Source organism: Somniosus microcephalus, chromosome 14, assembly GCF_052327205.1.
Source record: "Somniosus microcephalus isolate GS21.2 chromosome 14, FLI_Smic_1.0, whole genome shotgun sequence".
Lineage (NCBI taxonomy): Eukaryota > Metazoa > Chordata > Chondrichthyes > Squaliformes > Somniosidae > Somniosus > Somniosus microcephalus.
In genome coordinates, this window is record NC_141000.1 from 4,120,866 (window position 1) to 4,137,230 (window position 16,365).

Genomic DNA, 16,365 nt, shown 5'->3' on the forward strand with positions numbered 1-16,365 from the left:
CTGCAGGTGTTACGCGGTGGGCGGTTTAACCTTCGCTGGTTGTCGACTGTGAGTGGGGGGAGGGGTCCACCGTATGCTAGGGTTACACTTTGGAGGTGGGATTGGAAGTCCAGCCCTAGTAGGACGGCAGCGCAGAGCTGGGGGAGGACGAGGAGTTTAAAGTTTTTATACTCTGTACCCTTAACCGACAAGGTCACAGCACAGTAGCCGCTAATGTCCGTGGCGTGGGACCTCGATGCCATCGAGATTCGGTTGCGCGTTGGCAGGACAGGGAGGGAGTAGTGGCTCACCGTGTCTGGGTGGATGAAGCTCTCCGTGCTTCCGCTGTCGAACAGGCAGGTCGTGGCGTGGCCGTTTACTTTGATGTCCATCATCGACTTGGACAGGTGGTGTGGGCGGGCTTGATCCAGAGTGACGGAGGCTAGCGTGTAGGTAAGCGAGTCGTTGTCGTCTGCGGGCGAGGCGGTCGTCGGGTCCGGGGGCCCGGTGGCAGTCGGGCGTGGTGTGTAAAATGGCGTCTCCCACGAGGTAGGACAAAATGGCGGAGAAGATGGCTGCCCCCATAACTCACATGAGGCACTATTGGGGTCGGTTGCCTTGATCAAAGATGGCCGCCCCCATGACTCACGTGTGGGGATACTGGCCTCAGTTGCCGTGAAAGAAGATGGCCGCCCCCACAGTTCGCATGAGGCACTGCTGGCCTCTGAAGATCCGCTCCTGCAGGCCTTAGAGAAATGGCCTTTCTTCCTGCAGGTTGTGCAGGTAGAGTTCCTGGCTGGGCAGCGCGACCTCGGGTGCTTCTCCTGGCCGCAAAAGAAGCAGCCGGCGGCCCGATCGCGGGTGCCCGATGTCGGAGCCGGTACCGGGGGTGGCGGGCCCGGTCGGGTCCGGGACGCCGACGCTGAGGTAGGTCCCGGGGGCGGCGCTGCGAAGGGTATTGCGGTAGGGGTCGGGCCCGAGTCCCAGGGTCGCGAGCAGTACCTGGAAAACGCCTCCTGGTCCTGATGGGCCACCTCCAGGGAGAGAGCGAGGGCTTCAGCTTTGTCCAGGTCGAGGTCTTTAGCTTCAAGCAGTCTTTGCCGTGAGTAGTCGGACCGTAGGCCTTTCACAAAGGCATCGCGGATATTATCTTCCGTATTTTCAACAGCCGTCACCGCTTTAAAGTCACAGTTCCTGCCGAGTGCTCTTAGCGCCCGTAAAAATTCAGCTACAGACTCTCCTGGCTGTTGCGGGCGGGATCTTAGGAGGTGCCTGGTGTACATGTAATTTACCGGGCTGCGGTACTGCTGTTTCAGTAGGTTGATAGCGGCCTCGTACGTAGTCGTGTCCTGTATGAGTGCGTATACTCTCGGGCTCGCTTGGGCGTTCAGAAGTCTTAGTTTGGATCTCTGCGGGGCGCCGGATTCTTCCAGGTAGGATTCGAAGCAGTCCAGCCAGTGTTTGAAGTTGAGGGCTGCGTTTGGTGCCTGTGGGTTTAGATCCAGGTATGGTGGTTTCAAGGCTTGCAGCCAAGCCGGCTGGTGTGGCCCGTTGTCTGGAGGCTGCTGTTGCTGTGCTGCTGGGTGAGCTCCTTGCTGTTGCTGTTCATTATCAGACATCTTTAAAATTTAGCCAATAAAATTGATATGCCTATCAATTAGTCCAATAAAAGGCGACGAGTTAAGAACGTAACTGAAGGTTTTTATTGGCTAAATAACAGAGCCCACCCTCGTGGGTGATCCGATCCAACAGGGAGGAATACTAGCCAGTCAGCTACCTTTATACCTGGGCAGGTAATGGGCGGAGTCGGAGGTGGTCAGCCCAGGTATAACAGTGCGACAAGAGGCGACCTCGTGTAGTGATGTGACAGTGAGAACAGTGAGAACAATATACAGTGATAACTATAACAGTGGTTTACCACAATTAGTTTTGGATTGATACAGGTCTATGGGGAAAGAGCGAGGCAGTGCGGTTAGTTTGTGATTGATACAGGGCTATGGGGAGAGAGCGGGGCAGTGGGATTAGTTTTGGATTGATACAGGGCTATGGGGAGAGAGCGGGGCAGTGGGATTAGTTTTGGATTGATACAGGGCTATGGGGAGAGAGTGGGGCAGTGGAATTAGTTTTGGATTGATACAGGGCTATGGGGAGAGAACGAGGCAGTGGGATTAGTTTTGGATTGATACAGGGCTATGGGGAGAGAGCGGGGCAGTGGGATTAGTTTTGGATTGATACAGGGCTATGGGGAGAGAGCGGGGCAGTGGGATTAGTTTTGGATTGATACAGGTCTATGGGGAGAGAGCGGGGCAGTGGGATTAGTTTTGGATTGATACAGTGCAATGGGGAGAGAGTGGGATTAGTTTTGGATTGATACAGGGCTATGGGGAGAGTGGGGCAGTGGGATTAGTTTTGGATTGATACAGGTCTATGGGGAGAGTGGAGCAGTGGGATTAGTTTTGGATTGATACAGGGCTATGGGGAGAGAGCGGGGCAGTGGGATTAGTTTTGGATTGATACAGGTCTATGGGGAGAGAGCAGGGCAGTGGGATTAGTTTTGGATTGATACAGGGCTATGGGGAGAGAGTGGGGCAGTGGGATTAGTTTTGGATTGATACAGGGCTATGGGGAGAGAGCAGGGCAGTGGGATTAGTTTTGGATTGATACAGTGCAATGGGGAGAGAGTGGGTTAGTTTTGGATTGATACAGGGCTATGGGGAGAGAGCAGGGCAGTGGGATTAGTTTTGGATTGATACAGTGCAATGGGGAGAGAGTGGGATTAGTTTTGGATTGATACAGGGCTATGGGGAGAGTGGGGCAGTGGGATTAGTTTTGGATTGATACAGGTCTATGGGGAGAGTGGGGCAGTGGGATTAGTTTTGGATTGATACAGGTCTATGGGGAGAGAGCGGGGCAGTGGGATTAGTTTTGGATTGATACAGGTCTATGGGGACAGAGCAGGGCAGTGGGATTAGTTTTGGATTGATACAGGGCTATGGGGAGAGAGCAGGGCAGTGGGATTAGTTTTGGATTGATACAGGGCTATGGGGAGAGAGTGGAGCAGTGGGATTAGTTTGGGATTGATACAGGGCTATGGGGAGAGAGCAGGGCAGTGGGATTAGTTTTGGATTGATACACGGCTATGGGGAGAGAGTGGGGCAGTGGGATTAGTTTTGGATTGATACAGGTCTATGGGGAGAGAGCAGGGCAGTGGGATTAGTTTTGGATTGATACAGGGCTATGGGGAGAGAGTGGGACAGTGGGATTAGTTTTGGATTGATACAGGCTATGGGGAGAGAGCGGGGCAGTGGGATTAGTTCTGGATTGATACAGGGCTATGGGGAGAGAGCAGGGCAGTGGGATTAGTTTTGGATTGATACAGGGCTATGGGGAGAGAGTGGGACAGTGGGATTAGTTTTGGATTGATACAGGGCTATGGGGAGAGAGTGGAGCAGTGGGATTAGTTTGGGATTGATACAGGGCTATGGGGAGAGCAGGGCAGTGGGATTAGTTTTGGATTGATACACGGCTATGGGGAGAGAGTGGGGCAGTGGGATTAGTTTTGGATTGATGCAGGTCTATGGGGAGAGAGCAGGGCAGTGGGATTAGTTTTGGATTGATACAGGGCTATGGGGAGAGAGCGGGGCAGTGGGATTAGTTTTGGATTGATACAGGGCTATGGGGAGAGTGGGGCAGTGGGATTAGTTTTGGATTGATACAGGTCTATGGGGAGAGAGCAGGGCAGTGGGATTAGTTTTGGATTGATACAGGGCTATGGGGAGAGAGCGGGGCAGTGGGATTAGTTTTGGATTGATACAGGGCTATGGGGAGAGTGGGGCAGTGGGATTAGTTTTGGATTGATACAGGTCTATGGGGAGAGAGCGGGGCAGTGGGATTAGTTTTGGATTGATACAGGTCTATGGGGACAGAGCAGGGCAGTGGGATGAGTTTTGGATTGATACAGGGCTATGGGGAGAGAGCAGGGCAGTGGGATTAGTTTTGGATTGATACAGGGCTATGGGGAGAGAGCGGGGCAGTGGGATTAGTTTTGGATTGATACAGGGCTATGGGGAGAGAGCGGGGCACTGGGATTAGTTTTGGATTGATACAGGTCTATGGGGAGAGAGCAGGGCAGTGGGATTAGTTTTGGATTGATACAGGGCTATGGGGAGAGAGCGGGGCAGTGGGATTAGTTTTGGATTGATATAGGGCTATGGGGAGAGAGCGGGGCAGTGGGATTAGTTTTGGATTGATACAGGGCTATGGGGAGAGTGGGGCAGTGGGATTAGTTTTGGATTGATACAGGTCTATGGGGAGAGAGCAGGGCAGTGGGATTAGTTTTGGATTGATACAGGGCTATGGGGAGAGAGCAGGGCAGTGGGATTAGTTTTGGATTGATACAGGGCTATGGGGAGAGTGGGGCAGTGGGATTAGTTTTGGATTGATACAGGGCTATGGGGAGAGAGAGTGGGGCAGTGGGATTAGTTTTGGATTGATACAGGGCTATGGGGAGAGAGCGGGGCAGTGGGATTAGTTTTGGATTGATACAGGGCTATGGGGAGAGTGGGGCAGTGGGATTAGTTTTGGATTGATACAGGGCTATGGGGAGAGTGGGGCAGTGGGATTAGTTTTGGATTGATACAGGTCTATGGGGAGAGTGGGGCAGTGGGATTAGTTTTGGATTGATACAGGGCTATGGGGAGAGTGGGGCAGTGGGATTAGTTTTGGATTGATACAGGTCTATGGGGAGAGAGCGGGGCAGTGGGATTAGTTTTGGATTGATACAGGGCTATGGGGAGAGAGTGGGGCAGTGGGATTAGTTTGGGATTGATACAGGTCTATGGGGAGAGAGCAGGGCAGTGGGATTAGTTTGGGATTGATACAGGGCTATGGGGAGAGAGTGGGGCAGTGGGATTAGTTTTGGATTGATACAGGGCTATGGGGAGAGTGGGGCAGTGGGATTAGTTTTGGATTGATACAGGGCTATGGGGAGAGTGGGGCACTGGGATTAGTTTTGGATTGATACAGGGCTATGGGGAGAGCGAGGCAGTGGGATTAGTTTTGGATTGATACAGGGCTATGGGGAGAGAGCAGGGCAGTGAGATTAGTTTTGGATTGATACAGGGCTATGGGGAGAGTGGGGCAGTGGGATTAGTTTTAGATTGATACAGGGCTATGGGGAGAGAGCAGGGCAGTGAGATTAGTTTTGGATTGATACAGGGCTATGGGGAGAGTGGGGCAGTGGGATTAGTTTTGGATTGATACAGGGCTATGGGGAGAGTGGGGCAGTGGGATTAGTTTTGGATTGATACAGGGCTATGGGGAGAGAGCAGGGCAGTGAGATTAGTTTTGGATTGATACAGGGCTATGGGGAGAGTGGGGCAGTGGGATTAGTGTTAGATTGATACAGGGCTATGGGGAGAGTGGGGCAGTGGGATTAGTTTTGGATTGATACAGGGCTATGGGGAGAGTGGGGCAGTGGGATTAGTTTTGGATTGATACAGGGCTATGGGGAGAGAGTGGGGCAGTGGGATTAGTTTTGGATTGATACAGGTCTATGGGGAGAGAGCGAGGCAGTGGGATTAGTTTTGGATTGATACAGGGCTATGGGGAGAGTGGGGCAGTGGGATTAGTTTTGGATTGATACAGGGCTATGGGGAGAGAGCGGGGCAGTGAGATTAGTTTTGGATTGATACAGGGCTATGGGGAGAGAGCAGGGCAGTGAGATTAGTTTTGGATTGATACAGGGCTATGGGGAGAGTGGGGCAGTGGGATTAGTGTTAGATTGATACAGGGCTATGGGGAGAGTGGGGCAGTGGGATTAGTTTTGGATTGATACAGGGCTATGGGGAGAGCGGGGCAGTGGGATTAGTTTTGGATTGATACAGGGCTATGGGGAGAGAGTGGGGCAGTGGGATTAGTTTGGGATTGATACAGGGCTATGGGGAGGGAGCGGGGCAGTGGGATTAGTTTGGGATTGATACAGGGCTATGGGGAGAGTGGGGCAGTGGGATTGATTGTGCCAACTGGAATGACACACTGCAGGTTTACATTGGTTTCTGTATGTGCATTGAACCAGTTTTAATGTGTTTAGCGTAGACTGCGCTTTTAACTGCTCATGTGTTAGCGATTGTGTCCCTTTTATCTGCTCCTGGTAACTCTCTGGACCAAGTATGCTTAGCCACTCCTCATTCAGTTTTCATTTTAATATTTAAAATAGAATCATCGAATCGTACAGCACAGGAGGCGGCCATTCGGCCCATCGTGCCTGTGCCGGCTCTGTGAATGAGCTGTCCAGTTAGTCCCACTCCCTGCTCTTTCCCCATAGTCCTGTAAATTTTTCCTTTTCAAGTAGATATCCAGTTCCCTTTTGAATGTTACTTTTGAATCTGATTCCAGAACCCTTTTCTGATAATAACAAATCTCTGCGTAAAATAATAAAACGCTTTGTGGAAAAACTGAACTGTGCTGACCAGTGAAGGAAAAGGGAGGCGATATTCTCAGTCACACATGTTGGCCAGAAGTTATTACATGCTCTAAAATTCACAATTACGTTTTCTCAGATACTGCGGCTACAATGTTATTTAATGCAGGCACGACATCATTACAAAACAGAGGGTCACTTATTTTACAAACACAAGCTATGTGGACAAGACAAACACTAAACCGTGTCGTGCAAATACAATATTCTCCCATAGATCCACCGAACGCAGCCTTAGGACATTGGATCAATATTGTGCTGGCAGTGATGTGCCAATGATTTCACCTGCTTGCTAACCATTTCACTGCCGGAGAGAGGAGGGAGTAATCCTTCCCTCACCTGGGTTAGGGTGGACAATAGTTTGTTGCCCGAAGACCAGAGGGTACCAGCTTACGGGGCCAGCCAGACAGAGGAGGAGAAAACACGGGGTGCACTGTAACGGAATTGAAGCAATGCAACAGAAACACTCATATCCTTCAGGGAAGAGAGTTGGACACCTCTACCTGGTCAAGCCCACACGTGGTTAACTCTTCAGCCACTCGGTTGTCATGGTAACTAGGGATGGTGAATTAAATGTTGCCTTGTCAGCATCACCCATCCATTCAACAATGAAAAATAAAATAAATGAAACCGTCGAATCACATCTGGAGTTACAGCTTTTAACATCACAAGATTGGCATCACAAGTTCTCTCTCTCATACAGGAATAGTATTTTGAAAAATTGTCAACACAGAGCTAAGATCAGAAGCCCACAACACTGGAAATGCACAGCAGGTCCATCAGCATCTGTAGAGAGAACAGGCTGGGTCGCAGGCTGGGTCACAACTAGAAACAAAGATGAGCAAACATTTAGGAGCGTTGGAAAAATGAAAAAGTGATGGTGTGGGGAGAGAAATGACCGATACTCCTATCAGAGAGGACGTTCTTGGGATGAGTGAGATGCAAACCAAATAAGCAGGGAATTGTTAAAAAAAAACTAATCTGAGTGAGGCAATGGGAAGACAATAAAAGAATAAATGTCAGAGTTAAGATGATGAAAAGGCAAGAAAATAAGGACATTTAATAAACTAGTAATGAAAGGCATCTGTTGATGCAGAAGGGCTGAAATGGAAGGAAACAATAGGTTCATCAGCCCTGAAAATAGATCAGCGTTCAGACAAACAGACACACTCAACCCTGGTGCATCCCATGCCGCTGATCACGTTCTGGAAACTTGTACAGCACATGGACTGTACTGGAGCACTCCATCCCTATTCTGCCAGTCAAAGCACTTAACTCAAACTGGAATCAAAGTCACGCCAAAACTTTCCACATGGAGTATTCGGTTTCTACCGTGGCAGCATTGTCTCTCTATTTGAACATGATTTAATTTTGGTTCAATTTATTATGATTATTAAAGGGCCCAATGATTCCTGTGAGGATAAAATATGTCGGGCAATGCCACAGCTGCTATGCAAGGAGCGCAGAATCAGAAATACATTGCACAGAACGAGTGGTATAAACGGATACGTATTGTTGACAAGTGCTGCACACCAGCAGTCATCAGAAGCAGTTACTTTTGATTCTGACTTCGGTCAGCAGCGGTTTCAGACCCAGTTGCACGTTTGTTAGACCGATACCCTTCTCCTGTAGGGGCCCCTTGATTCACAGGTATGTTCAGAATGAAGCACTTTTTAGCCGCACGTCCTGGGCACCAAAGTGAGTACTTGGTGCTTGCTGACATTCGACAGGATACTTCGAGAGGAGTTTCCAAATGAAATTATCAGTCTGAAAAGGTAGTGGCAAGCGTCAAACACATATTCCATCACTGCTCGGGATTTAAAGTCACAATACGACACAGCACGCGATACTGCACGACGGCGATACAGCACGACGGCTATGCAGCAGGTTTTCCGATTGTACGCTCCCGGCAAGGAGCCTCGCCCGGCGGAACAGTCGGCGCAAAATCTCATGGGCACAGCCCGTGGTTTTCTTTCTCTGTTAAAATCTTGGACTGTGCTCGGCGATTTTCCCAATATGTACTCAGAGTGGAGGGCGGGGGTGCCAAGAAGGCACAGATAGAAGATGTACCCACCGAGTGTGCGCCAGTCCAGGAGGGGTTGAAGGCGCTACCTAGCGGTTACCATCCACAGTCCCAGAACCACATTCGAAGCTAGGAGGGCACTGCCAAGGAGCAAGATAAAAAATCCAACCAGGTCTCGGTTCTGTTTCTCTACAATGAGAGAACTTAGGGTAGCTTCCAAAAAGGAACTCAACATCCACTGTCCATCCAGGGCAAAACAGGGAACAGCATTGATTACAGCTAGGGCTCCAGACAGAGAAAGCAGGTATCTGGGACAGTACAATCAAGGAAATCACTCATTGCTAAACTGGTCATCATTATCACATCTGATCAAAGATACATTTTTATTTATTAATTCTCAGAATATTGGTATCGTTGGCAAGGCTTCCTATCTTTATTGAACTAGTTGGGTTTTTATAACAAACCAACAGCAACAACAACTTGTATTTATATAGCGTCTTTAACGTAGTAAAATGTCCCAAGGTGCTTCACAGGAGTTTTATAAGACAAAAATTTGACACCGAGCCACATAAGAAGAAATGAGCACCAATGGCTAAAAGCTTGGGTCAAAGAGGTAGGTTTTAAGGAGCGTCTTAAAGGAGGAGAGAGAGGGAGAGAGGTGGAGAGGTTTAGGGAGGGAATTCCAGAGCTTAGGGCCCAGGTAACAGAAGGCACGGCCACCAAAGGTTTCGCGATTATAATCAGGGATGCTCAAGAGGGCAGAATTTGAGGAGCGCAGATATCTGGGGGGGTTGTGGGGCTGGAGGAGATTACAGAGATAGGGAGGGGTGAAGCCATGGAGGGATTTGAAAACAAGGATGAGAATTTTGAAATCGAGGCGTTGCTTAACCGGGAGCCAATGGAGGTCAGCGAGCACAGGGGGTGATGGGTGAATGGGACTTAGAGCGAGTTAGAACACGGGCAGCCGAGTTTTGGATGACCTCAAATTTACGTAGGGTAAAATGTGGGAGCCAGCCAGGAGTGCGTTGGAATAGTCAAGTCTGGAGGTAACAAAGGCATGGATGAGGGTTTCAGCAGCAGATGAGCTGAGGCAAGGGCAGATACGGACGATGTTACGGAGGTGGAAGTAGGCGGTCTTAGTAATGCTGCGGATATGTGGTCGGAAGCTCATTTCAGGGTCAAATATGACACCAAGGTTGCGAACAGTGTGGTTCAGCCTCAGACAGATGTTAGGGAGAGGGATGGAGTCAGTGGCTCGGGAACGGAGTTTGTGGCGGGGACCGAAAACAATGGCTTCGGTCTTCCCAATATTTAATTGGAGGAAATTTCTGCTCATCCAGAACTGTATGTCGGACAAGCAGTCTGACAATTTAGAGACCGTGGAGGGGTCGAGAGAAGAGGTGGTGAGGTAGAGCTGGGTGTCGTCAGCGTACATGTGGAAACTGACACTGTGTTTTCGGATGATGTCGCCAAGGGGCAACATGTAGATGAGAAATAGGAGGGGGCCAAGGATAGATCCTTGGGGGACACCAGAGGTAACGATGCGGGAGTGGGAAGAGAAGCCATTACAGGTGATTCTCTGGTTATGATTAGATAGATAAGAATGGAACCAGGCGAGTGCAGTCCCACCCAGCTGGATGACGGCGGAGAGACGTTGGAAGAGGATGGAGTGGTCAACTGTGTCAAAGGCTGCAGACAGGTCGACATGGACAAGGAGGGACAGATTACCTTTGTCACATTCACAAAGGATGTCATTTTGGCAGACCCAATAATGCTTTATGTGGTCCAGCCAGATCTGGCGGTGAATGGCTAAACCAGTTGTCTGCCATATCCGTTCAAGCCTGCGTCCCTTGGACTTGAGGATGAGGGCCATACTGGGGGAACGGCCAGTGTGAGAGCGAGTAATGGTTTTAATAGGGAGTAGGGCATCAAAGGTGGTGGTAAGGGTGTGGTTGAGCAGATCGGCAGCTGCAGAAACGTCGTGGTGACTGGAGGGCCAAAAGCTGGACAGTTGGGATTTCATAAGTGCAGCTGTGAGAGTGTGGGAAGAGAGTTTTTTCCAAGGGCAGACACAGAAGGAAGTAGGGTTGGGTGGGGGAAGGGGGATGTGGGTGGAAAGCGATAGAAGGAAGTGGTCAGAGATGGCCTTATCTTCAATTGACACGGTGGGAGTAGCGAGGCCACGAGAGATAGCAAGGTCGAGGGGGTGGCTGTGAATATGGGTTGGGGAGTTCACATGGAGGGAGAGATTAAGGAAGTATAGGAGGCTAGTGAACTCCGAGCAGAGAGAGCATGATGAATTGAGATGGAGATTGAAATCACCGAGGATGAGAAGTTGTTTGGTGCAGAGGCTGAGGGAGGAAAGCAGTGAGGATATCTTGGTGATAACATTTTTTATCGTACTTGGGTGGGCGGTAGAGAACGAGAATTTTAAATGAGAGGTGAGGGGGTGGAACAAGGTGAGATGCTCAAAGGAGGAGAAAGTGCCAGAGGAGTAGGGGACAGACCAAGGTGTGATTTGGTGATGAAAGCCACACCGTCACCACGGCGGTCTGAGCGGGGCAAGTGGTGGAAAGTATAGCCAGGCGGGGAGGCTTCATTTAAGTGTAAGGTGTCATCACCCCTCAGCCAAGTTTCCGTCGGGGCCATGATGACAGCTCTTCCTGTCAAACTTATGAATGAAGCATTCCCTGCTCCGATTGGCTCTCCATGGCCCGCTTCGAACTAACTGCGCCCCTGGGATACGCAAGCACTGCGCGCCGGCAGTTGGAGCAGGCCCAGGATCGGAATCCCACGGGGGCCCACAGCTCAACGGCCGGCGCAGTAGGTAAGTGCAGGTCGGGTGCTTGCACCTGCGGGAAGCCTCCGACCCGAATTTCTGGGTCATTCTGTGGCTCATCAGTCCAGGCCTCTTGATTGCTAGTCCAGTGACACTCCCAATCTCTCTCTCTCACACTCCCAATCTCTCTCTCTCACACTCCCAATCTCTCTCTCTCTCACTCCCAATCTCTCTCTCTCACACTCCCAATCTCTCTCTCTCTCACACACTCCCAATCTCTCTCTCTCTCACACACTCCCAATCTCTCTCTCTCTCACACACTCCCAATCTCTCTCTCTCTCACACTCCCAATCTCTCGCTCTCTCACACTCCCAATCTCTCTCTCTCTCACACACTCCCAATCTCTCTCTCTCTCTCACACTCCCAATCTCTCTCTCTCTCACACACTCCCAATCTCTCTCTCTCACACTCCCAATCTCTCTCTCTCTCACTCCCAATCTCTCTCTCTCACACTCCCAATCTCTCTCTCTCTCACACACTCCCAATCTCTCTCTCTCACACTCCCAATCTCTCTCTCTCTCACACACTCCCAATCTCTCTCTCTCTCACACTCCCAATCTCTCGCTCTCTCACACTCCCAATCTCTCGCTCTCTCACACACTCCCAATCTCTCTCTCTCACACTCCCAATCTCTCTCTCTCTCACACTCCCAATCTCTCTCTCTCTCTCACACTCCCAATCTCTCGCTCTCTCACACTCCCAATCTCTCTCTCTCTCACACACTCCCAATCTCTCTCTCACACTCCCAATCTCTCTCTCTCTCACACACTCCCAATCTCTCTCTCTCTCTCACTCCCAATCTCTCGCTCTCTCACACTCCCAATCTCTCTCTCTCTCACACTCCCAATCTCTCTCTCTCTCACACACTCCCAATCTCTCTCTCTCTCACACTCCCAATCTCTCTCTCTCTCACACACTCCCAATCTCTCTCTCTCTCTCACTCCCAATCTCTCTCTCTCACACTCCCAATCTCTCTCTCTCTCACACACTCCCAATCTCTCTCTCTCTCTCACACACTCCCAATCTCTCTCTCTCTCACACACTCCCAATCTCTCTCTCTCTCTCACTCCCAATCTCTCTCTCTCACACTCCCAATCTCTCTCTCTCTCACACACTCCCAATCTCTCTCTCTCTCACACACTCCCAATCTCTCTCTCTCTCACACACTCCCAATCTCTCTCTCTCTCACACACTCCCAATCTCTCTCTCTCTCACACTCCCAATCTCTCGCTCTCTCACACTCCCAATCTCTCGCTCTCTCACACTCCCAATCTCTCTCTCTCACACACTCCCAATCTCTCTCTCACACTCCCAATCTCTCTCTCTCTCTCACACTCCCAATCTCTCTCTCTCTCACACTCCCAATCTCTCTCTCTCTCACACTCCCAATCTCTCTCTCTCTCACACTCCCAATCTCTCTCTCTCACACTCCCAATCTCTCTCTCTCACACTCCCAATCTCTCTCTCTCACACTCCCAATCTCTCTCTCTCTCACACTCCCAATCTCTCTCTCTCTCACACTCCCAATCTCTCTCTCTCTCACACTCCCAATCTCTCTCTCACACTCCCAATCTCTCTCTCTCTCTCACACTCCCAATCTCTCTCTCACACTCCCAATCTCTCTCTCACACTCCCAATCTCTCTCTCTCTCACACTCCCAATCTCTCTCTCACACTCCCAATCTCTCTCTCTCACACTCCCAATCTCTCTCTCTCTCTCTCTCACACTCCCAATCTCTCTCACACTCCCAATCTCTCTCTCTCACACTCCCAATCTCTCTCTCTCTCTCTCTCACACTCCCAATCTCTCTCTCTCACACTCCCAATCTCTCTCTCTCTCACACTCCCAATCTCTCTCTCTCACACTCCCAATCTCTCTCTCTCACACTCCCAATCTCTCTCTCTCTCTCACACTCCCAATCTCTCTCTCTCACACTCCCAATCTCTCTCTCTCTCTCACACTCCCAATCTCTCTCTCTCACACTCCCAATCTCTCTCTCTCACACTCCCAATCTCTCTCTCTCACACTCCCAATCTCTCTCTCTCACACTCCCAATCTCTCTCTCACACTCCCAATCTCTCTCTCACACATTCCCAGTCTCTCTCTCACACATTCCCAGTCTCTCTCTCACACATTCCCAGTCTCTCTCTCTCTCTCTCACTCCCAATCTCTCTCACACTCCCAGTCTCTCTCTCTCACTCCCAATCTCTCTCTCTCTCACTCCCAATCTCTCTCTCACACTCCCAATCTCTCTCTCTCTCACTCCCAATCTCTCTCTCTCACACTCCCAATCTCTCTCTCTCACATTCCCAATCTCTCTCTCACTCCCAATCTCTCTCTCTCTCACTCCCAATCTCTCTCTCACACTCCCAATCTCTCTCTCACACTCCCAATCTCTCTCTCACACTCCCAATCTCTCTCTCCTTCCCTCTCTCTCTCTGTCTCTCTCTCTCCTTCCCTCTCTTTCTCCTTCCCTCTCTCTCCTTCCGTCTCTCTCTCCTTCCATCTCTCTCTCTCTTTCCTTCCATCTCTCTCTCTCTCCTTCCCCCTCTCTCTCTCTCTCTCCTTCCCCCCCTCTCTCCTTCTCTCTCTCTCCTTCCCTCTCTCTCTCTCCTTCCCTCTCTCTCTCTCCTTCCCTCTCTCTCTCTCTCTCTCCTTCCCTCTCTCTCTTCCCCCCAGTCGCTCCCTCTCTCTCTTCCAACAACAACATGCCCTCGAGAAAGCCTCGGCACCGCCGGGCTCCCCCAGCTAGTAACCAATAAACTACCATACTGCCCTAACTGCCAGCTGACTACACAATCTAATCTAGTTCTAATATTTTTCTTAACAGCTTTTAAAAAAAGACAACCCAAACCCAGTTAACTATCAAATAGTGCAATCCCCAAACGATCAGTGCCCCATTTCAAAGCTGCAACAGAGGGTTTCTCCTCCAATTATTAAATGGCGTAACAATGGATGATGAGCAGCCAGAAGCCAGTGGAGAGAGAAGGCAGCACAATCAGTCGAGTGAGTTTGACTGGAGCTGGAGCTCAGCACAGTGGTGCGGGTGGGCTGGAGATACTTTAGTTTCCGAGTCTCTTTAGTGTGGCAGGACGGTGCCAATCTGTGTTGCGCAGAACTTGCGTGATGGGAGAGTTCCTGGAAATCAAGACTGTCGAGGACAACCACAGGTGTAAGGAGGGTCTCCAGGGAGGACTCAAGTCAAAAGTTGTTGAGCTTGAGAGACAACTGGAGACACACAGGAGCAGGAAAGAAAAGAGAGGCAGAGGAAGAGAGGTGGTGACCATCTCCCGGGCGGGAGAGGAGACAAGAGGCAGTGTTTTGGGAGACTGAAGCTGTCAGATTGATATAGAGCGCTGTATACTGATGATGCGGACGAGCACAGCGATTTAGGAGGTAAATTACACACAACACCACAGACCAGGGAACAAGTACTCACAGAGCGGCGGTGGGGGGGGGTTTGACCAGGTAAGACAGGGGGCAAGAGGAGGTGGGTGGCGGGAAAAATCAAAGCAAAGAAGGGGTAAAGCAGTTTACAACAGTACTGAGAGGATTAAGGGACTCTGATAGAGGCTTTCAAAATGATGAAAGGGTTTGAGAGAGTAAATGGTGAAAGATTGTTTGCATTAGTTGGTGAATGAGTAACAAGGGGACACAGACTGAGGATTATCATTGGAATTGTAAAGCGGGAGGTTCGAAGAAATGTTTTCACACCGAGCGTTATCAGAACACGGAAAGCTTTACCACAGGGCCTATTGAGGCAGAGACTAAACACTGTTTAAAAGGGAATTGGATAAGTACTTGAAAAGGAAGACTATAAAAGGACACGGGGGAAAGGGTAGGGATATGGGATTAGAGTAGGCAGCTCCAGTTAAAGAACTGGCACTGGCACAAGCACGATGGCCTGAATGGTCTCCTTCTGTGCTATGATACCATGACAACAATGACATAACTCTTAATTTAGAGGCAGGTGGTTGAGGGAGAACAGGATTTGACAAACTGCACCGGGACACTGAAGCACAAGGCACAGGCATCCCATAGACTGAGGTATTCTCCTTGGCCTGGGAATTTCTGGGATACGGATGAAGCCCACAAGCCTGGCAGCATGGGGCAATTGCACAGATGAGAGGTGCTGGGTAAAGCTCCAGCTCTGGTATTTGGAGCAGACTGCGGCAGATCAAAACAAACCCTTCTCATGTGCACTCAACTTATTCTGAGCACTTCAAACACATTTCCATTCACCCCTCGCGGCAGCTGTGTGCTTCTGATAAGAAAAGGATACTTGCAAAAAGTTTCAATCACTATAGGGATGTCCAGGTGTAGAAAACCAAACCGTGGCATGTAGTTGGTGAGGCTCACTGCGAACAAAGAGACACATATCATCATCACAGGAAGCACATCAAGAGCATAAAATGGACATATCAGCCCGCGAGGGCCCACACCGCCAGCCCGCGAGGGCAATACCGCCAGCCTGCGAGGCCCACACTGCCAGCCCCACACCGCCAGCCCGCGAGGCCCACACCGCCAGCCCCACACCGCCAGCCCGCGAGGGCAATACCGCCAGCCTGCGAGGCCCACACTGCCAGCCCCACACCGCCAGCCCGCGAGGCCCACACCGCCAGCCCGCGAGGCCCACACCGCCAGCCCGCGAGGGCCCACACCGCCAGCCCGCGAGGGCCCACACCGCCAGCCCGCGAGGCCCACACCGCCAGCCCGCGAGGCCCACACCGCCAGCCCGCGAGGGCCACACCGCCAGCCCGCGAGGGCCCACACCGCCAGCCCGCGAGGGCCCACACCGCCAGCCCGCGAGGCCCACACCGCCAGCCCGCGAGGGCCCACACCGCCAGCCCGCGAGGGCCCACACCGCCAGCCCGCGAGGCCCACACCGCCAGCCCGCGAGGCCCACACCGCCAGCCCGCGAGGCCCACACCGCCAGCCCGCGAGGCCCACACCGCCAGCCCGCGAGGCCCACACCGCCAGCAATAGCACGGTGAGCATCAATAGGATATGATGCATTGTGCTTGACTGACATCAAGTTATAAAATT

General features: G+C 51.1%; 1 protein-coding gene across 3 annotated transcripts in view; it reads right to left on the minus strand.

Moving 5' to 3' along the window:
• Nucleotides 1-1,490: 1,490 nt before the first annotated feature.
• mbtps2 (membrane-bound transcription factor peptidase, site 2) overlaps nucleotides 1,491-16,365 on the minus strand; it is a 38,946-nt gene continuing 24,071 nt past the window's right edge. For 2 of the 3 annotated variants that reach the window (XM_086006148.1, XM_086006147.1), the window contains 2 exons: nucleotides 15,602-15,677; nucleotides 6,544-8,788 (listed from right to left, as the gene is read on the minus strand). In XM_086006148.1, coding sequence (XP_085862274.1) covers nucleotides 8,566-8,788; nucleotides 15,602-15,677 — 299 coding nt within the window. In that variant the 3' untranslated portion in view covers nucleotides 6,544-8,565. Of the gene's footprint in view, nucleotides 1,630-6,543; nucleotides 8,789-15,601; nucleotides 15,678-16,365 lie in introns of those variants that run through there. The other variant, XM_086006149.1, reaches the window with a different exon arrangement.